Source organism: Erpetoichthys calabaricus, chromosome 2, assembly GCF_900747795.2.
Source record: "Erpetoichthys calabaricus chromosome 2, fErpCal1.3, whole genome shotgun sequence".
NCBI lineage: Eukaryota > Metazoa > Chordata > Cladistia > Polypteriformes > Polypteridae > Erpetoichthys > Erpetoichthys calabaricus.
The window spans coordinates 111,739,063-111,766,031 of NC_041395.2; the positions used below are offsets into that span (position 1 = coordinate 111,739,063).

Here is a 26,969-nt window from a genome sequence, read left to right on the forward strand (position 1 = left end):
TTGGTCTGTATTTGATCTTCTATGTGCTCTGTGTGTGAATCACTACCTGCTTCTTAAACCGGCTTTCTCTTTCTCCGATAGGACACATAATCCATTACATTCGTGATATTACAGCTCTCTGAATAATTAAAATACTGAGATGTATACGTGATATCTTTTTCATGATGATAGGAATGAAAGCAAGTTATTAAACATGGGAACACGGTGACGCAGTGATTGTTCATGTCTCACGCAAGAGGCTTGCTGCGCAATGCGCGACCTTTGATTAAATAATTTATTACAGAAGTACTGTCTCTTTCAAACGTACTATCCTCCAATTCCTGTCCTTACTTTTCTGTCTCCAAATACCCAATCGCCACACAATCAGCTCTGTAATAGACGTGAAGCCATTTGTAAGCTTAGAACACCGATTCTTCAAAACTTTTAAGGAACATTGAAATATCTTCGTAGTACATGTTTAATTATTCTATCCATCTATCCTTCCAGTGTCGCGTCAGCACTAGCAAGAATACAAGGCAATGCAGGAACAATCCCTGAACTAGCTAGCGCTGCGGCACAGTGTCCTCACATGTTTAATTATTAACAATACAGATTATTTAAATGAAGTTAAAGTTTTATCTGTATAATATAATCAACATATTTTGCTGCATTTCATCTGAAAAATGATATCGTCATCATATGTAAATACGTGCTTTATAAAGTGGCACAGGTTGTGCAATATTATAACTGTAATGCAAGTTTACAGTGAGGTAATTGTGCTTATAAGTACAAACAGTTCTACAAGGAGCACTTGATGGACTGATTGAGTGCGTCTATAGTTCTTGGGATGAAACTTTTTCTAAACCGCGAAGTCCATACTGGAAAGTCTCTGAAATGTTTTGCCGTGGCTGAGGCAGCGTCTGCTTCATGCTGTATCCCGATAATTCTTTTTCCAATCAGCTGCTGCTGTGATTCCCCACTCAGATACAGTGATTTAAACACTCCGAGTGGTGCAGTGAGAGTAATATGGAAAAGATGATCTGCTGTGGCAACCCTTAATGGGAGCAGCTGAAAGAAGAAGAAGATGCAGTGAGAGTAACAACGCTAAAGCAAGTTATGGTATTTGGAATACTATGGCTATTCCCTGGACCATTATATTGCTGCATGTTAATTACAATCAGATGCGTTACACTAATAAACAATATGCAGTTACAGTGTACTGTATTTATAAAGCCGCATCAGGAATGTGGATCTAAGAAAGAAAGGGTGACCACACAGGAACAGTAGCACTGCTTTGACGCTGGGTGCCGCCAGTCTGCAAAACTGAGCGGAGAAATTGCGTACGCCAGCGTATGAGGTACCATGGAAATGTGCGTGGCTTTACGGCAAGTTTAGGTTTTATACATCGCGATTTGAGCGTGGAAACGTTTGTACGCAACATTTGTGTGCGTACGCACCGTTTATACATGTTACCAGAAATACATTAACTAACATTCTGTGGATTCAAGCTTGAATGCTTCCCAGTGGTAACAGGGACTTAGGAGATACTTAGTGATTGAGAAATTGTACAGGAAGTGGTATTGTTTGGATGAAATAGACTGAAATCTTGCAGTTCACCAGGAACAGATAACATTTATACTCGATTGCTTAATGAAGTTTGTGAATACTTATATAAACCCTTGGCACATATGTTTGGAAATAATAGGAAACTCCTGAAGACTGGAGGCTAGTGAATATTATCCGATTGTATAAAGAGGGTGATAGGGCTGATCCAACTAGCTTTACACCATTAAGCATAACATACATCACAGGTAAATGAATGGAAACAATTATTAAGAAGAAGATTGAGCAGCACATAGGAAGAAACAAAGGATACAGTCAGAGAGGTGAATATGATATTTTTTATTCTGCACAAATTTTAGAAAATTTTTCTTCACACAAAGAACCATAGAATGACTAAGTATTGTCATGAAAGTAAGACTTTAGGGACCTTCAAATATCAGCTTGTTGGGCAATCTAATTGAATAGGATGGACTAGCTAGGGCTGAATGGCCGGTTCTCACCACAATTCTTCTAGTATTCTAATAAAGACTATACACTTTGATGAAAGATACAATGGATATTTGTAATCCAAGGACAAGACTTTGCTCTGAAATAAAAAGGAAAAATCATTCTTGGAAACTTATCAGGTGGACTAATTTGAGGGACACATAAACCAAGATACTTTCAAAATTCTCCAAGTGAACTTCCCCACAGACACAAAGTCATTAGTTTGAAGCAATCGGCAATAGACTGAGGTAGATTAGATTTCCTTCCTTTCCTTGAACTAAATCCTGCTTTTGAAAAGATTTAGACCGGACATTTCACTGATAATGCCACTCATAGATAATATGAAAGATTCCCCCCTTTTAGAGGGGCATATGGGGCACCAATCTCTAAAATAAGCTACTTGAAAATACGTAGACATAGACACATCATCACCTAAGGATGTCAGAAACGAATTAGTAAGGGGCAGGGCACCCCTGTGGAGCAATTTCAAAATTACTTTTATCTAAGAAGTGCAATGTACTGACAAAAAAAATGAAGGAACGGTCTTACTGTTTGGTGGTTATATGGGACAAACCTTTTCCTTTGTGTCAATTAGGTTTGGATGAGCAATTGAGTCAGGAAGACAAGGGGCTGCAAATCAGGATACTATAAAACATAAATAAATGTATAGGTGTTGGTTGAAGTACTCCATTTAAAATTTATGACACTTTTTGACAGCAAAAGAGAGCAGTACATCAAAATAGACCTGTATTAGGCTTGTTATAAGATGTTAGCTTTCACTGGACAGCGCCTTTGTTTTCAGCATTTTACTAGATGGTTTGTCACTGCAATATATATCAGAATGGTCATGTGGTTGTTAGGCAGTGTGACTGGATGTGGGAGCATTCAGTAAGCCAAAATAAAAAATAGTTTCTGTAAAGACTTAATTCCTAGGTTGTGGGATACTTTTATTTACATTAGGAAAAGAAGATTTTACCCTCTGGAGTTGAACCCTATTAACAAAGGTGACCTCCTTTTAAACAATAACTCCTAGTCTTTCTCTGTTTGTATAAAAGTATACCAATTCTGTTCTCTTCAGCAATAAACAAGTTTAGTTTCTACCCTATCTAGTTTCCTGGGAAGGCTGTACTACCCCCAGCTGTTGTGGCAGGGTTCATTTTTACTTGGTGACTGGAAATAAACTGTCCCCCTCTAGACATGTCCCTATTTTATAGTGGCCAAGGTTCAGGTGACTGTAAGAGGCAGCACTCCCTTTTCTGCACTTATTAGGTGTGTCAGTTTTGCTTGGATATTCATTCCTTTCCTCAGCCCACCCAAAACAAAGGTAAAAAGTTGCTTTGAATCATCCAGAGCTCCACATTATCTACACAGGTTTTCTCTGTATTAGTGGCTAGGTCATTGTGGGATGGCACAGCAAACTCTACAGCAACTAGAGTTTCGCATTTCACTTTGAAGTATTCACTGTCCTCTCATCCACAGGCACATGGCCACTGTTTGTAATTTACTGTCCATTTGTTAATTACAGTTGTCTTTTTAGTTTTATGTGTTTTAAACTTTGTCAACATAAGAACCTAATAAGACGACCAATTGTAGATTTCATGTGTTAATTACAGTTGTTATATTAACTTATTAGTATTATGTGGTTTTTTATTGATTTTATTGTAATCATTTCATACAGATAGATCAATTTTTACAAAAATAGGAATGAAAACAAATCAAGCCCCACCCCTGAGAAAGACAACATGGTCAACAGAGTAAAACTTAAAGCTAGTAAAAATAAGTAAATCGATAAATTAATAAGCAGATAAACATAAATGGAGAAGAAAAAGAATTGGATAGAGAATCTGCTTCCTCAGTGCTTTAAGAGCTTAATCTAAAATGTTATTGATCAGATCCTGCCAGGTTTTGAAAAAGTTCTGCACAGATCATCTAAGTGAGAGTTTGATTTTTTCCACTTTCAAATAGTATACAACATCAGTTACCCACTGACTTAACAGAGGAGAGTTAGGATTCTTCCAGTTTAGCAAAATAAGTCTACATGCCAATAGTGTAGTGAAGGCAATCACAGTTTGCCTGGAAGAACACCAAACACAGCTGTTAATGGGTTAGGAGGGATTGTGACACCAAGGCTGTCTGAAAGGCATTTAAAACTTTTGGTCCAGAATGATGTTAATTTGGCGCACGCCCAAAACATGTGGCCCAATGAGGCTGTAGTTTTATGTGTTTTAATCTTTGTCAACATAATAACTTAGTAAGACAACCAATTGTAGACTGCACTCTTTAAAAAAGAAAAAAATAGAAAATGAAATTAAAATACTTTTAAGAGTGAATATGTTTAGGTGGAGCTAATAAAGAAGATATCAAGTGTAGGTGGAATTATACTCATATGTTAGTGCAATGAATTCTTAATGCATCATTTTGATTTTTTTAGGATCTCTTTGGATGCAGTTAAGGAGTTAAGGAACAGTTCATATAAAAAGCAAGATTATTAGGATTACATCAGTTAATATGAAACTAGTAATATTTCACCTGTTAATGACAGTACACCTAAATTATTTGGTGACAGAATATTTTTTATCCTAAAAGCTAATTTTAATTGTGTAGATACCTTTTAATAGAGCATCAGTTTAAAAAAAGGAGAGAGAGAGACTTCCACTATCCTATCCAGGGCAGAATGTGAGAAATATGAAGGCAAGCACATCCTAGATTCATCTCTGGACGGATGCTATGTTATTCTCATAACATGACTCTTCTAGAAGCGAAAACCTCTGAAACTCTGCTTTTAGCATTTAAATTTTCTGCTTCACATGACTGGCAAGAAGATTGTTTTCCATTAAGTGAAGTCACTCACTCCTCTTACAATGCATCAGTGCATACACAGCCATTGATCTGTTATTTGAACTTTTTCATCCATCCAAATGTTAAAAAGCTGCTAATCTACACTCATGTCAATTATTGCCCTGCTTGGCAGGCATCTTGAAATTGCTGAGTGAAACACTTTTAACACTAACAACTGAATGTCATGGAAGAACAGGACAGAGGACACTTTATTTGTGCACTGAGGCCTCATTGACTTATACTTACAGTTTCTGTATGCTAAAGGCTTATCATTGCAGTATATTCACCTACTTAGATAAGGAGATATTTCTCCTTATTAGACTGAAATTTAGGGTGTCTGTAATAGAACAGATTATTTTCAAGGACTGTCTTCTTGAATGTGGAATTCTTGCATTCTTAGTGTATTTAGACATTATTTGTTAATAAGTCAATGCATGTTCACATTTGCTCTGACTCTAGTCAGCCTCAAAGGATTGGATTAAGTTGGTCCAGCATAGGGCCTCCCTTTCTTACCTGTGATCACTACTAAAATTAAAAGGTACTGGTAACAGTGGTAAAATAACTCTGTACGACTTAAAGGTTTGTGGGGGCAACAACAAACAGAGGTACCTTGTTGAGTATTTGTACGCTACTTTTCATTGAAGCTGCTGTCTAAAACACTTCATCTGTTTGCCACTCCATCACGATTAGTAATAGCTGTCATTAGAGGTATAAGTGACCACAGTTTATTCCATGGGTTTCAGTTAGTGGCTTTCCTTTGCCCTGTGCTGGAAAAAAGGGTTTAGGTAACAGGTGGATGGGAGAACATTTCACTTACATATATCAGGTAACCTCTTACCAGACATTATTGGTAATTATATGTTTAGGTTGTAGTACTAGGGTGTTGTACCGTATTAGCCATTATGAATGTAGAGAAAAGCCAAGCAAAATGACAGCTTTTATTGGCAAACTTAAAAGATTACAGTATGCAAGCTTTCGAGGCAACTCAGGCCTTGCCTGAAGAAGGGGCCTGAGTTGCCTCAACAACAACATTTATTTATATAGCACATTTTCATACAAAAAGTAGCTCAAAGTGCTTTACATAATGAAGAAAAGAAGAATAAAAGACAAATAAGAAATTAAAATAAGACAACCTTAGTTAACATAAAAAGGAGTAAGGTCCGATGGCCAGGGTGGACAGAAAAAACAAAAAAAAAACTCCAGAAGGCTGGAGAAAAAAATAAAATCTGTAGGGGTTCCAGGCCACGAGACCGCCCAGTCCCCTTTGGGCATTCTACCTAACATAAATGAAATAGTCCTCTTTGTAGTTAGGGTTCTCACGGAGTCACTTGATGCTGATGGTTATACAGACTTCTGGCTTTTAATCCATCCATCATTGTTGGAACATCATGGTGCTTTGGGTAGATGGTGGTGGCTTGCCACCACCAATAGGACACCGGAAAAGGAAACAGAAGAGAGAGTAGGGGTTAGTACAAATTTTGAATGAATAGTTATTATAATGAATTGGATATACAGAGTGTCAGGATTAAATTACAGTGAAGTTATGAGAAGGCCATGTTAAAGTAATGTGTTTTCAGTAGTTTTTTAAAGTGCTCCACTGTATTAGCCTGGCGAATTCCTACTGGCAGGCTATTCCAGATTTTAGGTGCATAACAGCAGAAAGCCGCCTCACCACTTCTTTTAAGTTTTGCTCTTGGAATTCTAAGGAGACACTCAGTTGAGGATCTGAGGTTGCGATTTGGAATATAAGGTGTCAGACATTCCGATATATAAGACGGGGCGAGATTATTTAAAGCTTTATAAACCATAAGCAGAATTTTAAAGTCAATTCTGAATGACACAGGTAACCAGTGTAGTGACATCAAAACTGGAGAAATGTGTTCGGATTTTCTTTTCCTGGTAAGGATTCTAGCAGCTGCATTCTGCACTAACTGCAAACGATTGATGTCTTTTTTGGGTAGTCCTGAGAGGAGTGCATTACAGTAATCTAGCCGACTAAAGACAAACGCATGAACTAATTTCTCTGCATCTTTCGATGATATAAGAGGTCTAACTTTTGCTATGTTCCTTAGGTGAAAAAATGCTGTCCTAGTGATTTTATTAATATGCGATTTAAAATTCAGATTACAATCAACGGTTACCCCTAAGCTTTTTACCTCCGATTTGACTTTCAATCCTAATGCATCCAGTTTATTTCTAATAGCCTCATTGTATCCATTATTGCCAATCACTAAGATTTCGGTTTTTTCTTTATTTAATTTGAGAAAGTTACTATTCATCCATTCTGAGATACAGGTTAGACATTGTGTTAGCGAATCAAGAGATTTGGGGTCATCAGGTGCTATTGATAAATACAGCTGTGTGTCATCAGCATAGCTGTGGTAGCTCACGTTATGTCCCGAGATAATCTGACCTAATGGAAGCATGTAGATTGAGAAGAGCAGCGGACCCAGGATAGAGCCTTGTGGAACACCATATAGAATATCATGTGTCTTTGAGTTATAATTACCACAACTAACAAAGAATTTTCTCCCTGCCAGGTAGGATTCAAACCAGTTTAAGACACTGCCAGAGAGGCCCACCCATTGACTAAGGCGATTCTTAAGAATGTTATGATCAATATTATGGCCTCGAAAGCTTGCATATTGTAATCTTTTTAGTTAGCCAATAAAAGGTGTCATTTTGCTTGGCTTTTCTCTGTTTAGGTTGTGTAATGCAATAGCTGTTTATTTTCATGACTTCTAAAAACACTATACCAAAAAATTCCTTCTTGGTAAACTATGGGCACTCCTCATAAAAGACCTCTGACCTTGACAAAAGTTACCTGTTGGACCTAAATTGTTCCGATTGCTACTTTTTAGAGACTGCATAGCAAAGAAATGCATATTCTTAAATAGATATTAGGTAATGGTGTTCCATTCAAGTAAACCAAACTATATCTGGTTCCATTTGAAGTGAACGACAGACTAAGAAAAATGCAACTGGAGGATCTGTGTTTACTGCTAAGAGAGTGACTTCTACAGTATTTGATTTGCTGTGTTCACTTATAAGAAACTTTTCCATAAAGATCAGCTTGTCTTCTTGATGTCCTCTCCAGAGGCATAGGTTAAACAATAGCACAACTAGATTTCTTGATGCGTGTGAAACATCACAATGGACTTGAAATAAAAATATTCCTGTACAGAAAGTACTAATTTAAAAGAAGTGATTGTTTCGTAAAATGCACCATAAAGCACTGTTGTCAAAAGACTACTCATAAAAGGTGGAACATTTCTGCACAACTGAGAACAGTGCTCTTGAGAGTCTTCTTACTAGAAACAGGGTATGCATTGCTGACTCCTTGATCTGCTAGCATTCTCTTCTCTACTTTTCACAGGAAATGCTGACCTATGAAGTCTTTACTGATATGTACATCGGCCTTTTTGCTACACATGTCCTGGCCTTCCTTCTGTACTTGTAAATTCCATGCCAAATGGGTGACCACTCTAATTTCCTGAGTCTTCAGTTTATGCTATATTTCAATTACAACTGTCATATTTGCTGTTTTGAGTCATAAGGTTAAATGCCCTGGTTGATGGTTTTACTTTGTATTGCTTTTTTTTTCTACTTCAGCAGTATGAATACATGGATTCCATAGAGTGTTTATTTTGATCTTTGGGCTTAGCTAAGCCCTCATTTGATATTAATTGACAAAATAATTGATTTTCACCACTTAAAAGTCAGTCTCCCACAGTGCTTTCAACAACATGCTTTGTTCTATTTTCTGTTTCACTTCATTCCTTCTTTGCAGGAGCTGTGACTCTCATCCAGATGCAAGCCGAAGTCTTTTTTTCTTAATGGTGCTTCTTTTTCCCTCAACTAGCATCCCCCATTCCCCTAACACTTTGATAAATAATTCCCTCTTCATCATTACAGGGAACTTTAAACCTAATAAAGGAATAAAAGGATAGGAGTGGAGCTCCTTCCTATATTGTACCTCAGGTGGCTGCTGCAATTTCTGAAAACACAGTTTCTTTTAAGTTCATTATTGTTCTTTAACTCTATATCCTTTTTTCTCTTTCCATACTTTGCCTGATCATATTGTCAGGTAGCCTTAGGCATGTCTTACTGCAGTCACATAGAGTCACTTGGCCAACAATGCCCCCACACTAGTACAGTTGTCACTTTGTTGGTCTCTTGCTTTGATGTGTTTTTCTCTCTGCTGCTGTAGTGATCTAGACAGAGACTTTTGGAATAACAATGAAAGCACAGTGCACCAGAAATGGAGTTCCTATCCTCCCAAGGAGTTCGTTCTAAATATTTCACCCTATGCTCCATACGGCGACCCACGCCTGACCCTCAAGTGAGTCTTGTTGTCCAGCTGGTAAGAGTCGTAGTGTGGCAGTAGGGCTGTAACGAAGGAAAGCAGGTTTGTTCTTGTACACTGGTACATTATGTGTGCAATTCCTGCTGTGAGCACTTACTGTAGGTCAAGGAGAACAAAAAATTCCACCAAAATAAACAAAGGGAAGTCAAATGATTTTTAACTGTCACAAGAAACTAGGCAGGCGAGAGACTGTCTCAATATGTCATCCAAATTTGCATGAACACCACTATAGAAGATGTTAGTGGTAGATACGTCACTTAGATCTCTGAAAGCTGTGAATTTGTAGAACTCCTGAAAATAGTAGCTTATTTTTGATATAACAGAGAGGCTCTTGAAGAACTTTCATCTGGTTACAATCTCCCTGGTTTCAGAAGCTAAATGACGCTAAGCTGTATTTATTAATAAGACTGATTAATGCTTGTTTAGTGCACCTGTTATTAAACTGCACACAAGGAGAGGCTTGTATTTACATTGCTAAGGATGACTGTAACAATTTAATAATAATTATTATTTATTTCTGTTTTCAATCCTTTGACCTATAACAGTCTGGTGTCATAGATTAATACTCATGGATCAACTGGTAGTAAAAAGTAATATATATCTTTAAAGGTATACAGTAGCTAGAAGGAAAAACGTCCTTTGCAGGACAAGTCACAAGATAGAATACTAAGTTTTTGAAAAGTTGAATTACTAGAGAAGTGAAAAGAGGAAGACATACAAGAATGTGGTTTGACAACATTGCTAAATTATATGACATGATATGAATAATTATTGAGACATAAAGTCAGGGAAGGCAGAGAAAATGTAGAAGTGGAGAAGCATGATGGCTAACATTCATACACAGCTACAGTTGATGAAGATGATGGGGTTTACAGCTGATGCAATCACTTCCACTAATCAATCCATGCAAACCTTGAAAAGATATACAAACTGTGACCAATCTAACTCAAGTCCATGCTGATGCAAAGAAGGAAATTTAGCTACTGAGCACCATGTAGTTCAGTTTAGAAGCATCAGATATACAACTACACTGTAACACACATCTAAAACAATGAACCAGGTCAGCTGCTACACTCAATTTAATATCTGATTGAAAAAAATTGATGGCAAGCCAACACCAAACCATACAGTAGTCCCTTTAAAAACTTTCCATTATTAAAACAGAGTCATCCAAACATCTATCACTATGCTGTAGCATTCACCTGTTATACTGCCAGTGTCAGGAAACATATTCTCACTCACACCTCTGCACTGAGCCATGAGTCATGAAAATCGGAATGATACGTTTGTTGTTTAAGCGACTGTCCTGTTAACAGCTGCTTTAAGCAGCTATTTTATTAACCTATTCCTGCCAGGGCACAAACATATTTTTTGAGCACTGTTTCCTTTCCGTTAACGATACAGTTTGTAGGAAACAAAGGAAACAAAGGCTTCAGCCAACACACAGGAATGAAAATTGTTTATGGTGTTGGTTAAAAATGGAGAGACAACAGTAGGGCTTAAATACCTGGTCAAAAAAAAAGTCAAAATTTCAGGGATTAATAAAGTATCTATCTATCTATCTATCTATCTATCTATCTATCTATCTATCTATCTATCTATCTATCTATCTATCTATCTATCTATCTATCTATCTATCTATCTATCTATCTATCTATCTATCTATCTATCTATCTAATACAAACCTGGGAACTAGAATGAGAAAGAAGAACTGAAAAAGCAAGTCAATGAATTTTAAAACTTATATGGCATCAATTTTGTTGTAACTTAAAGATAACGCCAATAGTAGTCTGAAAAGGTTAATATTTAGAAAGGAGAGTTTCTGTATCAAGTACATCACGAATGTCTGGTGTTACTTTTAACACATTAGACATAACATAATTAAGGTTTGTATCTCAAAACCAGTGTAACTATTTTTTCTGAGATGGCTTCTAGTCAGGTATATCTTTAGGTGAAGTAATATTATAAAAAAAAATGCTATTTCAGGATTGAATACAGTGACAAATGTGTAATCACTAGTAGCAAGTTTCTCACTAAAGTCAAAAATGTATTGTTAGTTTTAAATTATTGAAAAGTAATGAAAAATGGAACTTTAATCTTGGTCAGAAGTATCACACCAGTCAATTCATGTCAGACTGTTTTGAGCAAAATCTGTTCAAAGTCAGGACTTCTTGTTCTTCAAGCTCTCCCCATTACATGTCAGGTGTGCCTCCAGAATTAAGTGAGTGTAAAATAATTCATTAAATCTGAAGGAACAAAGAATGATAACCATATTGTTAAAGGGTAAATTCAGTTTTGTAAAAAAAGAGAAGTAGATGATATGGAACCATAGTTGTACTTTGGGAGAAGTGAACATGGTGAAAACAAAATTCTTGCAAGACATATAGTACCATATGGAAAAAAATAGACAAAAATCAAGTTTTTTTTTTTTTTAATGAACAAGTAAGAAAATATTCTTTTGGCTGTCCTACATTTTAATGCCTGTTGATCACACTTCCTGTTACCCCACTCATTTACAAGATATTTTTTAATTGGTCATATCATTCAAACAGACTTATAATTGACTCATTCACTGAGCTCTTTAATTTAGTTTGTTGAATATTTTTTAAATGTATTAGTCTTATTTTTTGGATAATGTTAATTTCTTCTTTTTTTGCTTTTGAGTATGTTTGTGTTCCTGTTTTTTAGCCAGACACTTCTTTCTCTATTTTTTCTGGTTTTTTTTTCATTAACTTTATTTCCCTGTTTTTTATGCCAACTTCAAATAGTGATGTTTTATCCTTCTAACCATGTTTTCATGTTTGCTGGATATCATCATAGTCACTAAACTGAATTCTCTTTAAAACAACACCAGTTTCCTACACTTATCTATAAGACAACTTGTCCTTACTGTCACTGAATGGCACATGTGGTTTATGCTGGATACACGTGGCAAGGTGAAGACCAGATGCAGGATGATGACTTGAACATGACTGGACTAAATTGACTGCAGTCAAGGCCAAATGGCTGCAAGAGCTGTCAGATTGACAAAGCATGGGTTTAAGTTTAGTAAAACACAATGTAAAGGAAAAGGCTAGAGATAAGTCATGGCGATTTGTTCTGTAAGTGTGTATCTAAGAACACTAAGTTTGTTTAACTAAAAACAGTTTCACATTGTTCTTATTCCCTTAAATACCACAGTTGTGTTCTTTTTTCTGCAAAAGCAAAATATGAGTAGGTCTGTTACACCAAATCTCAGACATTTGCAGATAAATTATGTACTATGGTATGCGCAAATGCATGCCACTTGTTACCTGCCATGCTGCCAAAGTTCTAGTTTGCTGGTTTTATTTTTTTTACCATTAATTGTTCTTGAGAGAACCAGATACTTCTAGAAACAAGACAGCCTATTTTGTTGTTGAACCACAGTAATAAATGGAAGACACTCTTGTGTGTGAACAACTAAACAAAGATGTCAGTGTCCCTGCATTTCAATGTACTTAAGGTGTAATATCTGTCCATTCATGTAATGAATTGCACAAACATGTAATAGGCCTGAGTAACAGATTGCTAGATTTGTATGACAATGACATTCAAATCATGGTAAAGAGTATTTTGAATGGGTTTAATGGAAGGGTGGTTGAGTGAATAGTACTACATGACATTATCGCGTATTACATAACTGGTCACTTATTGTCGCTTCTTTTAATGGAAATTGAATATAGAACCTGGATCAGAACTGCTGCTGAAGAGCTAACAAAAGCACTGATATTTACCAAAGAGAAAATTGCACTTCTGAAACACTGTGTAGAGGCCATATGTCAGAAAACAATGAATTCGTGGAATGATGTATGTGCATTAACAAAACTTGAAGAGGTAGATTTATTGTAGGGTTAAAAATTACAAGGAAATAAAAATATCTAAACTAGACATCATTTGAAATGCAAACTGCAAATATATACATATTTTGCATTGCAAGTATTGAATACATTTTGTTTATAATGATTTTAATGTTTAATTATTGTTTTAATTATTGTAATCACCTGAAGGATGCAAGAAGTCCAAAAGTAACAGGTGGGGTACCATCCAGGCAGCCCTGTTTAATAGGAGGCAAAAAAAGATCAAGGGCACAACAGAAAATAGGCCGGCCAATTCATCCTTCAACACAAACAGTTTAGGTCAATCAGAATGCACTACCAGGCAGAGGTCCAAACTGAGACAACTCTTTCCAGGCATGTCCCTTTTTATGACAAGCCAACTGTAAGGGGAAGGGCCTAATGCCCTCATTTGATGTCTTCTCAGAACTGCAGGCAGACGAGAAAGGTCAGCGACAGCTCCTCACCTTGGTTCAAAATGCATTGCTTACCTCTATCAAGCCCTGAAGGTGTTTTTCCCAGGCACACATAGGTGGCATTAAATATTATTATTACAAGGTTTATTCTTCAATGAGCAGAAATTTTCATGCTATCTTCATTATAACATCTTTAGCAAGGAAGGTGAAAATTTGCATCCTGGTGAACTCAATGTCACCCTACTCTAAATAAATTTATAGAATTTGCATCAAATGTTAAAAATAATACTAGTCTTTTCAAAACATCCTATAGCACATCAAAAGCTATGTGTTCTAATTTATTAAAGAATTTGATATTAAGTGTAGCTCCAAGTGAATCCACTGGTATCCTTTGCTATATAAATTAAATTATTGAGTACAAATATATTTGGGGTATCCCAACTCTAAAAAGTATTCATCTGGTTGTCAGACAATGGCATTCTAACCAAAGTGTTCAATTTATAAATGCTGACCCTTTTTGAAAATACCTGTCAGACATAAAACTGTACTTCAGGTTAGGCAAGAATGCTTTGTAACAGTATTCACAACATGATAAATTAGCAAAGAGAATCTTATATCATTGGGTGGCAAAGTTTTCCTTTTACAAAAATGTGCCCTTTACAATTAACAAATATTTTGTTTGAAACATATGTCTGGTTTTGAAGATATTGTATATGATGTGTGTTTTTTAAATGTAAAGTAATGTAATGTGAAGTAGTAGTACTATAATTTATGGTACCATTTAAGCAATTATGTCTATAAACATTGACAATTAAATTGCTAAAAACAGTAAGTCTCTAGGAATATATTACTACTATTTATTAACATAATAAAAATAGTATAATGTGCTTTATGATAGAAAATAACATACTCTGTAGTACATATGGTCACTTTTAATATCTTGTCTTTGAAATATGTATTTGAGTTTAATTATACATTTATTTGATGTCCATTCCCAGATGCGAGGAACAAAACCACACTGACAGTTTGCTGTGCAGAAATCAAACAGGTATATTTCTAACAACAAAAACACTCAAAGAAACAATAACCCAATCAGCAATTACAGTATTTACAAGCCTCCTATTGTTACAGCCTGTCACTTAGATCCTTACTCTTTCCTTTTTTTATGTGCTTTCAGTCTCCTGTTTCACAGTCATAGCAGTCTACATGTCGCTGTTCCACAGGCTTCGTTCACCATCCTGCATACAGCCTAGCTTGTGACAGTGTCACCATTCAAATTGAAAAGCGCGGCAGGTCACCTTAGCACCCATTTTCATCTCCAATCCCCACCCCTTGGCATCTTGGTTGCTGCTTTGCTTTGAGAGTGGGCTGATGCAGCTCCTCTCTACACGACCCCTCTCCACAGCGCTCTGAGCAGCCCTTTTTCCATGCCACTTGTTAGGAAGTGGCTCTTGACACACCCTGCTTCATGAAGATTTTTGGCCAGATTTTTACAATATGTTTTAACTGTGCACACATGATCAGCTGATTATTTTAAGGTGTTTGCCGGACTGCTTAACTGTATCATTTGGTAACAGTAAAAAAAGAAAAAAATCATGATTTTCATGTTTGAATATTAGTTTATGGCATTAATTTAAATGATTTAATCGAAAATATTGTCTAGCCCTACTTTCTGCCACACTATGCATTGTGGTCTTTTGTATGCTGGAATGTCTTCTGATTGTTGAGTTTCAACAAGAGTGTTATTTTCTCTACAATATGCCCTACAAGACATTTACTTTGTATGTTTATATTATTTACTTTATTGCCGTATGACTCTGCCAGATGCTGAGCAAGTACTTCAATGGATTTCCTTCTGTCCTTTGAAGGCATAACCTTTAAGTATTATACATTAGAGGCATACAGATGTTTTTGATCTTCTACTTAATTTTGTTTATCAGTTTTTTTCAAATTTCGTTATGGCACATTGAACACCACATCATGAATATTTTAGTTTGGTACACTATTAGTCATTAGCTGTAGCCTGTACAAAACTATAATTTTATGTCTGTCGATTTGTGTCAGTTTAGCCATTTCCAAACCAATCATCGAGGTACCTTAACATTTGTAGTTAACATCTAGCCCACATATTTATTTGTTAAACAGCACCAGGAGCAAACCCGGTAGAGCTCATCAGTGCCTCAGGTGTCATGTGTGCTGTTGGTGGAATTTAACAAATACATGGAATCGATGGAATGTCTTGAAGAGAAATTTGGAGGCCATACCTGTGTTGTTCTAGACGTCTCACAAGAAAAAACAAGATGTTCTTGTCACTCTTTATTGTAGAAATGCTTATACATATTTATTATAATGCTACACAGTGTTTCATGTTTAAGTAAAAACTTACTGGTAACTTTAAGAATAATTTTCTTGGGTGGCCTAAGACATTTGTGCTACTGTATGCAATCCAGGCTACCCATGCAGTCAGTTTGCCTGTATATCCAACTGCTCTTGACACTCCTTACAGATTCAGTCTTGAGGCTTGAGATAAACACACCCTCCGGCCATGTTTGAAATATCTTCTGAAATCTCTGGAATGTTTTTAAGTCTTGGTTGCCATCAAAACAAAATACTTTATGGCAGCTCTGAGACCAATACAATCTTGAGTTTTTTGTAGCTCCTAAAGAACCAGTTACATGAGCAGCTTCTGGATTCTGCCACCTAATTGGTTGGAGGGTAACTACTAACCTCCAAGCAAACCTCTCAGACTTCAACATCAAAAGGGTACCATCGTTCCATACCTGGACCATATATTCCCAGGTGGTCTATCAGGTGAAAGATGTTCTGCCTTTTTGCCATATTTCAATTGTTTCATTCTCTCATTGTGGGAAGGGTGAAGCATCCTTGGTTCCTGCTGAGTTGCCCTGTGCCTTCTTAACCAAACATTGCATGTTTTTCTTAGATTACACTTCTTTCTGCCTCTTTTTCACAGAGCCCCTTCTTTAGCTTTAGCATAATGTCATGTATTGCTTCTGCCTGAATGTGATTTCTCTCTTTTTCTCACTCCCTTTCTTAGAACCTTGCTGAGCCTTGTCACTCTCCTGTTCCAACTTTTCCCTGCCTTATAACCACCTCCTCATGAGTCAGCCAGTCACAGTATATCTTCATTTACACATTTTGGAAAAGTATATTGTCAGTGATCATATAAAGTAAAGTTCACAAACATTTTCTGAAACCACTTTGTAAACCATACGGCAGGATTCAGGAGTAGCACATTGGAAAAGTCATTGAGTTTTGCACGTGCTCCCTGTGTCTGTGTGGGTTTTTCTCTGGCAACCAGGTTAAGTAAATTACAGAATCTAAATTAGCCTGGTGTGAGTGACTATAGGAGTACTGATGATGGCCTGCCCAGGGTTAATTCCTGCCTTGCACTTTAACCCTACAGTGATAGACTCCTGCCACAATGACTTTTAGATGAATTAAATGTTTTGGTAATTGTGTGAAAGATAAAGGGATGGGTTGAATTTGGCTCAGAGCAAACATTATTGGCTTCAATCACCCCAAGATGAGACTTTATATTTATTTATTTAACTGACACCTTTATCCAAGGTGATTACAACATTTGAGATGCGAGAGGTTACATTTCTTTTGTTTTTGCAATTTTAAGTACAGGCAAGTAAGGTGATCATGGCCAAAGAGTGTCAGCAGGAAGGATTTGCACCCACAGCCTGAGGTCCAAAGCCTTAATCCTTATGCTACACTACCTCCCTACTACACTACATTGCCTGCTTTTACTTCTTAGAAAATGACTTGTGTTTGATGATGTAACTGCTCATTCATGTATTATCCAAGTATTTTCCATAGGAGGGTTAACATAATATGTATCATCAAATGCTAATTAAATTCAAAAATATGCTTTCAGTGTGTTTGCTATCACTTATTAATCTCATACAGAGTATGTTATGCTGTAAAATGTCATAAAACACATTATATTGTCAACAATATCCTCCAGATGTTTATTCACTTCAATGGTTACTTATATTTCTCAATAGCATCATTAATATACCTTTGCTGCTGCCTCGCAGTTGGGAGACCTGGGGACCTGGGTTCGCTTCCCAGGTCCTCCCTGCATGGAGTTTGCATGTTCTCCCCGTGTCTGCGTGGGTTTCCTCCGGGCGCTCCGGTTTCCTCCCACAGTCCAAAGACATGCAGGTTAGGTGGATTGGCGATTCTAAATTGGCCCTAGTGTGTGCTTGGTGTGTGGATTTGTGTATGTGTGTCCTGCAGTGGGTTGGCACCCTGCCCGGGATTGGTTCCTGCCTTGTGCCCTGTGTTGGCTGGGATTGGCTCCAGCAGACCCCCGTGACCCTGAGTTCGGATTCAGCGGGTTGGAAAATGGATGGATGGATATACCTTTGCTGTCAGATTGCAATAGGGATCTAAGTTTTAATTCCGGCTCTGTCACTGTTTGTTTGGAGTTGTCCCAGTATCTGTAGATTTTCTCCAAGCATCTCAGTTTGATCACCCATTCTAACAATGTTCCACTGAGGCTAATTAAAGTCTCTAAATTAGGGTGGGTGGAGTGGGCATGAATATCTTAAAGTGATATTTTTTATGGGGTTGCCTGATACTACTGTGCTCTATAACAATGTGTTATAGTAATTCGGAAAGTAAGTGGATGGATTGGTCATTGTAATGTTTATAGACTGTTAGCGATCACAAAACATAACCGTAAACGTAAGTGAGGCTTAATAAATTTGTTACTTCAAGATTATGTTTAGCTCAGTTACATAAATAAATTATGCTGATATGGTGTTAGCAATAAAAAACAAACAGGTACACTTATTGTACATTGCATTTCAGTTAAACTATGATCAGCGATTATAAGCTCAAGATTTTTGATTCCCTTTGTTTTTATGATGGGGTTTGCTTGCTTATCCTCCAGTCTATTTAGAATTTATAAACATTTCTCTTATAAATTCAAATATTCATCACTGATTGCTACAGAAATGAAAAGCTTGTTTAGGTTCAACCTTCCTTACAGCCCTGCCAGTCAGTTAATCTGTGACATCCACTATATCCCCACCCCACCCTCCCTATCTTTCTCTTCCTAATCTCCAACCCTTCACCTCCAGCCCATGGGGTGCTGAACCATGGAGACGGACAACCCTCGGTTACACTACTATTGCTTTCCCAACCCTCTCGCTACTCCGCATCTCCCCGCAAACGTCAACCCTTCCAAGCAACGAAACAACTTCTCTGTTTCTCCCGGCATAATTTTCAGAGACTAAAAGAGTTGTGTAACACTAACACTTTCCTGACTGCATATCCTGCTCCTGTAACTCTGGCATGCGCATGCACACACACCCCCCGTGCAGAGGGTTGCTCGTTTTATTTGGGTGTGGTGTAAGCGTGTTCCTTTTTGTTGCACTGTGTGGTATATCTCACTAACATTTAAGCTTCTTCTTTTCCTTGAATGTGGCTCCTAATATTTTGGTGGTGGTTCTCCTACCAGTTCTCAGTGTGATCCCCATTGTTGTAATTTTCGATTGCTGTGAACTGTTGACACCTGCTCTGGTAATGACCTTTTTTATTTTGTCTTCCTGTCTGCTGTCCTGTCTGTTTTTTCGTTCTCTATCTCTTTCTCTTTCTCTCTCTCTCTTTCTCTCTCTCTCTCTTTCTCCCTCTCTCTCTTTCACTCCCTACTCTCTCTTCCTTTTCCCACCCTGTTCCCCTAGTGGCTCAGTCCCAGGGGGTCACAAAGCTGCGGTGTCTGGAGTGGGTCCTCCTGGGGGTGATAAGGAAGGAGGCCGCCCTCTAGGACAGCCCATACGTAGCAACAGTGTGAAAAGCAGCAGTTCTGGAGTCAGCAGCCGCAGCGAGGTGCTCAATGGCAGGGCTGGGAAGGCTGGGCGCTGGCAAACTGTACAGAGCCACATGCAGTCGGGCAAGCTACGGCCGGCCAAGTGAGTGTTGGAAAAAGTGACCAGTGGATTGGTGGTGGTTATGTTGGTGGGAGGAAGGGATAACATGACTGTTTTTTCAAAGATGTGTTTGGTCAATCTTCTAATATTAAAAACAAAAAACAGTAGGAGATTCTTAAATGACCATATTTCAAATGCTAAGGGTATATTACACTCAAATATGTATACCATTTTTGTCCTTTTTTTTTTGTTATTTTAATACTATTTTTACTTTAAACATTAAACTGTGTCTGCCCATAGTTTTGTTGTAAGAAATACGAAGTACATATGTGGTTTTGCATTAATTAAAACAATACTTAGAGTTAATTATTAAAAGAATACTCAACCCTGTGTTGTTTGTAGTAGTGGCCAAGAAAAAAAAATTATATAATTTTCTATGGAGAAAATTCCTAGCACAACAAGCTTCAATGGAGAGTTATGCCGAACAATCAGCAAGCAATATCAAAACGTCCATGAAAAAAAATCTCCATTCGCTGGTGTTGCATAATCCATATGTCAAATATCCAATTATGTCACAATGTCCCAATGTGTTTGTGCTAAAATATTATTGAATAGATCACAACAGGAAAATCATCTTATGAATGACAGCAAAGCAAGTGCAAACAGGATCAAACTTTTGACTTGAAGACAGTCTCTCCTCTCGTTGGTTGGCCATTAATCATGGACATTTTGATGTTGTTTACTGTTTGTTCAGCATTGGACCACACTGAAGCCTGTTTTGTCCAGAACTTTGTTCTCTCCATTCTTCTCTGCCGTTACTACAGACAACAAAGGGTAAGTAAAGTATCTATTTAAATCCATAATATGTTCCAGCTAAAATAATACCATGTCATTCCTTTCTAATTAAACAAATTGCCTTAGCATCACTATTTTTGACTTGAAGTTTTGACTGTTGAAATTTGCAATATGAATTACACATGTCCTTCCAGTGTTCAGAAATACCTTTTTATTCCCCTTGAGATATATACACTTTTCTTCACATTCATCAGTAAGCTCAAAATCTCTCACTTTTTTAATCCTCTTATTTCATACAAACAGTCTAAAGTGTAAATATGTTATATTCTTGGCTGGTTTGTTGCAAGGAGAACTGTCTGGACCTGTTGGTGATCGCATTTAGGTTGACTTGACACTTCCAGTCATGCTGTACTAGCAAGGCTTCAACAAGTGTGTGCAGGTTTCAGTTCAATTGGGATTTTCACAAAAGAGGTTTGAAGTATTTTAAATTACAGTAGACAATCAATTGCAATCCCCTTTCTTATCACAAAAAAAGAGATCACAGAAAACTTCTTAATGTTGGTTTGTCTGACATGAATCCTACCTTGAATCTAATTCCTGTGCACCAAGTGTTTGAGTAAGACTCAGAAAATTACAGTAGAAAATAAAAATGATGACATTAATGAGCATGAATCGTTTTTGATGTTTCCCTTGTAAAATCAGCCAAATTATCAGACCCAATTATCTACTTTCAAAAAAAGTTACCAAAATTCTAGAAATAGTTGCTTGTAGATTAAGTAAATCATTTGACCTTGAGATTGTTGCCACCAATGAAGGGGATTGAAAGAGAGTGAGATTAGTATTGTTCCAATTAATTTTTTAAACTTATATGAATAACAACACAATGTTTGTTTTGTTATAAAGCAGGTAAATAGTGCTTCTTTGCAATTACGTGAAAAACTACCCCCAAATCCCAGCAACACCAGACCACCATAACCACCACATGCCTTTTTTGAGGCTCAAAAACTCAGTTTTTTACCAATCTTAACACTTATTTGATGGTTATCTCATGAAGTGGACCAAGTAACAGGTCAGTTTTTTTTAAATATAGGTAGTACACTGCAAAAAATAAAAATTTAAGCAAGTGAAAAGTAATTTATATGCTGACATTTAATCTTGTTTTCCTTATTATAAGAATTTTTGACTTACCAAAAAATTTGCATTTATGATTATTTTGCTTACTTTAAAAAATCTTGTAAAGTGAATTTTGCTTACTCCATTAGGAGATGTTTTTGCTAAATAAAAGCAAAACAATTCCCATTTAAATTTTTTTGTCTGGTTTTTACAAATGCAGTTTTTGCAGTGTACCCATGCATATGTATTTCAGTATAAAAGTTGACTTCATACTCCAAGGCCTGACTTGTTTTTTAATAACCAAACATAGTAAGTGTTTGCAAGATGAATTTAAACTTTGAAAAAAGAATCCTAAACTTATGCAAAAGTTACATTTGACCATACCTTTAATACGCCATAAGCGAGCCATTTACTGTAAAGAAGAAAAGGAAAAGGTTACAGCTCAAAAGAAAACACTCTAAATTTTCAATTTAATCTGTTCCATGGTGAAGAAAAGTACATTTATCTCAAGGAGATTTTTTTTAAAAGGTAACAAAAAATATTGCTGAGCTCTGGAAGGTAAGTGTAACTTATAAGCCAAGTTTCATTAAAATTAAAAATGTTGATGCAAAACGGCCTTGAAAATCTGTTGGATTAAAATGGAAAGACTCAAAACAATTGCCCCTTCAGGTCTAAAATCCTCCCTCAAATGCTTCTATTTTAGCGACCCTGTTATTCTATCATGTCCATCTGCTTCATACAAGTTACATACTGGTCAAATTCTTTCTCTTGAAATACAGCAAACCTTCAGGTTCTCTTTCCAGCTACATATAGCTTGGTTATATTCATTTATTTAATTATCTGCACAGCAGCACATATTTGATGTTTTGTTTTCTATCATTTAAAGAGGATATATTTAAAAAACATTCCAGATGAACTGATATTCTTTGCAGAACTTGTTCATGTCTTGCTCCCAGTGTTAGGTGCAGTGGTTCTAGCTCCTTGCAAACATGTTCAACCTGCTTATTATAAAATGTCATGACTTTAAATTATGATGTTGACTCTGACTTTATATTCTCCATTTAGTACATTATCATTAACAAAATGAATATTTTGTACTGATGTTAATCAGTTATTGCTATGACAGCAGCAAGTTTTACATTGATATGAACATATTGCAAACATTAAAAAACTTTTAAGGTGACACAGTGGTAAACACTTCTGCCTCATAGTTCCAGAGTTATGGGTTTAAATCTTGGTATAGGCACAGTCTTCATGAAGTTGTTATCCTCATCCTTTCCGCACTCCAGTTTCCCGATCCTTTGATATACCTACAGTTTAGGTCAACTGGTTATTCTAAATTAATCTACCCTGGGTGTGTAAAATGCTTTACCCTGTAATGTACTAGTACCCTATCTAGGATTTGTTCCTGCCTTGCCCTTGACTCTGCTGGTATGGACTACATTCTCCTGTGACCCTATTTTTATAAATGTGGGTTCAGATAATAAATGAATGGTTAATGAAGGTACCTTCTGTGTTTATACCCAGAGCCATAAGTCATCTCCATCATGAGAAAATAACCAGGTCGCAGCTCATGTTGGAATGTCTCCTAGGTATACCATTCCTTGTAATGTTTATGGTTTCTCTCACAGTATAAGGTGTCAAGCACACTTGGTAACCTCCAAGTACGCTAAAGTACTCACAAAACACACCTCCTGTCTCTGACATTGTTTCTATCTCAATCTCCAGATGAGATGTACCCCAACTCCAGCTCACCTTCTTACTATATAATCAGAAACCTTTCTTTTTGTTTTGAGGATAACCCTACATTTACTAGAAGAACACCAGGCTAGAGCATTCTTTGTTTAAAAATGTGTTGAGATCATCTCCCCAGATCACCATTTGGTGGTCCCAAAATATCCCTGAAGTTGATTGTAAAGTTAAAGTGTAAAGTGCCCTTGTGTCTCCAACATTACCTGATGTCCATAATGGATTTTCGAGTCCCTGTCTCTGTCACATGAAAGCCCTATACTGCCATCTAATGTCTTTGGGGAGTTCTTGGCACATTCTGCCCATCCCTCCAAAGCCTCACTGATAGTCTAGTATTCATAGAGGAATTAATTTACAGGCCATACAGCCATCTAGTGACTACATACATATATACTGCCATTAATGTACGTTCTAAAGCCACTTTATCTTCTTTATCAATCTTTACATTCCTTACTTTCTCCTTTAAATAATACAGAAGATCATTTTTGGATTAATCAACGATTGACACTACAAATAAACAGTTATTACCATAATTTAAAGAGCATACACACTGTACTAATATTATAATCAATTAAATCATTTCAAGTGTTTACATTTTCCACTTTTTTTTTTGGAACCAAAAGCACTATTAAAGCTTTAAACAAGTGTTTCTCAACCTGTGAGTAATGAAAACTCTAGTTAGCTGATTAAATTAAGAATAAATAAATAAATAAATAAATAAATGTGCTATCACTTTCATGTTTTACGGGGCTACTAATTGCAGCTTTATGTTCTATTCCCAAAGAGATATTTTGTTCTTGCATACTGCGGAATTGACAAGAGATTAAAAACTATTATACACTACACACATCAATAAAGAAAGCCAATGAACTTAGATAGCTTCCTCAAATGCCACATAGAACCACCTACTCCAGCCTCTTCCAATTATATGTCAGCTTAAAAAGACGAATCCTATAAACCTGATCTAAACAAGAAAGTTTATCATACAACCCAGATATTTTGGCTGTATAGATTTGCTTTTACCGTGAAGCATGGTGAGCAAAAGCTATTGTGTGCTATCTGTGTTGAGGTACTTGCAAATTAAAGCATTAAGCCTTCCAAACTATTAAGAAATTTGTAAACAAAGCATGCCACTTACAGAAGTAAATCATTAGACTTTTTTGCAAAAGTCTTTGCAAAATATGTTTACGCATGTTTAAACAATAAGATTTGAATTGCTAACAATAAGAAAGCTCATACAATTGTAGAACAGCTCACCTTTCTTTGTGCAATAGGTATGTGCATCAAAATTCTAGATAAGTTACATTCCAACAAACTAAAACCTACTCATCTCTGCATTCTTTGTGAAAAACAGATAAGGCCAGATCTTCCATTAAAAAGACTAATGGTCACTAAATTTAATTCAATATTAAACAGTCCAGTGACAGGTTATTTCTGTATTTCATTATATACACTTATTTAATAGTTAAATGCATATTTACTGTTATTTGTTAATGTGTTTTATTAAGGGGGAATGTTGGCTAGTTTTCATTAAACGTACTGCAAAGTAAGGGTCCTTAATGAGCAAAATAGTATAAAAATGAGTTTTAACGCCAACAAAGTTGATAACCACAGCTTTAAATGTCCTAAGGCCAACAAGCTTTTGGACTTTATACTTTTACATTGTGTTCATCCTTCTGCAGTACTGTATAAAGGCTTCAAAAAGTCAGTAACAAATTTTGTTAGCCATCATGCAGCTTTTGCCACTTTACAATACAGTCTATTTAAATAACACTTGCCAAAGCAGTTCTCACTCTCAAAAGATGGATGTAGTGCTCTTAAGTCTCTTCATTTCTCTAATTTGCAAGTTTTCTATAGCTGTTGTGATTTTTTGTTACCGTATTAAGATTTACATTTGATAACTTGCAATGCATTTGGTCAGACATAAGCTGACTAAAAATACTTTACTGCCTACTGAGGACAGCCTAGTAATTTAGGGCTTGTCAATCCCTCATGAATTCCAAATTATTTTCCAGTGAGCTGATCTGCATTGTTTCAAATGTTTTTAATTTCAAAATCCTCAAACATTCCTGAGGTATCACTTCCAATATTGTCAGAATTTAATATGTGATATTAAGAAAGTTCTTAATTTACAATAAAACAAAAGGTCAAATAAATGTTTGATGGACAACTGGATTTCATGCTCCAGGTTCATTAATGCTTTATAGAGATACAATGTCAATTACTGTAAGCCTTCCATGTTAATAATTTCTTTACAACAATGTCATTTAGAGATGAAACAGGACAAGCAGGAAATAGCAAAGGAAACATGATTACTATTTTTTTGGGGTTAGAACTAGAACTTCAGGTACAGACAGTGTCTGAGAGATCAAAGGAATAGTAGATTGCCCCTCTCACATTAAATATAGAAGGAAAAGAAGCACTCTGATTAGATGAAAGAGAAGTAGTAAAAAGGAACTCAATGAAAGGTGTAGATATCAAGAGTTTAAGGGGCTTTCTTACTAGACCTGAGTAAAAAAGTCATCTGAAAGAAGGTTAAATAAAGGAGTAGATACTGTCTCACAGAGAGAGGGAGAGAGTGGAAAAAGAAAGCAAATCTTTTCTGAGTGGCAGATTCTTGGAAGATCAATGTAACTGCTTTGAAAACTTGATACTGAGAGAAATGAATAAGGTTTCATATAAAGTGATTAAGGCCTCATATAAAAATACACTCTAAATTAATGACACCTCACAAGTAAATGTTTACTGAAGTAGAAATGTGCCTTACACAAAAGTGTACACATAGAGGTCACTAAGTTGTACTTAAAACAACACAAATACACTAAGATGGGGATTAATTTTGTAAGAAAATTCATCTCCTTTGAGTGCTTGATCCTGTCATGGTAACACTAGGTACAAGAATGCTTGTTAATAACTAGCCGTCCCCGACGGCTCTGCCCGCATAGTAATGAAACAGTACAGTGAGGAGAGCCCTGCCTGGCTCCCCATTCCTGACATCACGCTTCCCCCTCTCCTCGGCCCACAGCCTGTGTCTCAGATTAGTGTGAATATATTGCTCCAGCAAGCGAACTATGATTCCTTGCCCCATGAGAAAAGTCGCAAAATCAACCGGAATGTTCAAGCAAATTACAGAAAAAAACCTGATCTAAATCCGTTAAGTAGTTTTCTCATTCGTTAGCTAAGCTGAGGTAAGGAATATGTCCCGAGGCTGGCATGTGAGTATGCTAGAGAGTATGATGCATATTTTGCAAAGGGGCAAACAGTAGGTTGTGTGTGTTTTCTATAGTTCACCTCTGCCTGGTTACTGTATAAAGTTTTTTTTTTTTTTTTTTTAATGGCAAGTGTGAGTGGTGCTCACTAAATTACTTGGCTGAATATTGGGTTCTTGGGAGAACTAGTCCGTGATCAAAATGGGTTTTCTGTTTTTATTTAGAGGTGCATGTACTGTATATAAAATTCCTCTATTTTACTGTTTTATTTGAACAGGGGTTTGCAAGAAAACACGTGTTGTCTAACAACAGTTCTTTAGTTTGATTTAATTAAGTAGTAAATACAGCTGTTAACAACGTCCAACTGTTTTTTGAACCTTAGTATTCCTAAGGATCAACTGCATATGCTGATAACTGGATAAGCACTGATCAACATTATATCTGTGCTCCCACGTTAGAGTGTATCTAGTCCTCCTACTTTTTATGGAATGCTAATTTTAGTTGAGGGTTGAAAAGTCTACCTAATACAACTAAAAAAATGAATGAATAAATGCTTTATTGCAATGCAATTTGCTGGCTAAAAATGTATATTGATGTAGCAGCTATTAAGTTTAGTAATAGTAATTTAAAAGCAGATACACAGTATCTGAACTTAATGCATCACTAGAAAACAACTATAAAGTTGATTTGCTTGGAGT

General features: G+C 36.4%; 1 protein-coding gene across 3 annotated transcripts in view; it reads left to right on the forward strand.

Annotated features, from left to right (window-relative positions):
- Window positions 1-26,969, forward strand: part of LOC114646258 (synaptotagmin-7-like) — a 527,399-nt gene that overhangs the window by 416,678 nt on the left and 83,752 nt on the right. The window contains exons 4-5 of one of the 3 annotated variants that reach the window (XM_051921809.1): window positions 9,077-9,208; window positions 19,220-19,447. The exons of 1 other annotated variant lie outside the window; for it this stretch is intronic. In XM_051921809.1, the coding sequence (XP_051777769.1) occupies window positions 9,077-9,208; window positions 19,220-19,447 (360 nt within the window). The remainder of the gene's footprint in view (window positions 1-9,076; window positions 9,209-19,219; window positions 19,448-26,969) is intronic. One more of the 3 variants, XM_028794371.2, reaches the window with a different exon arrangement.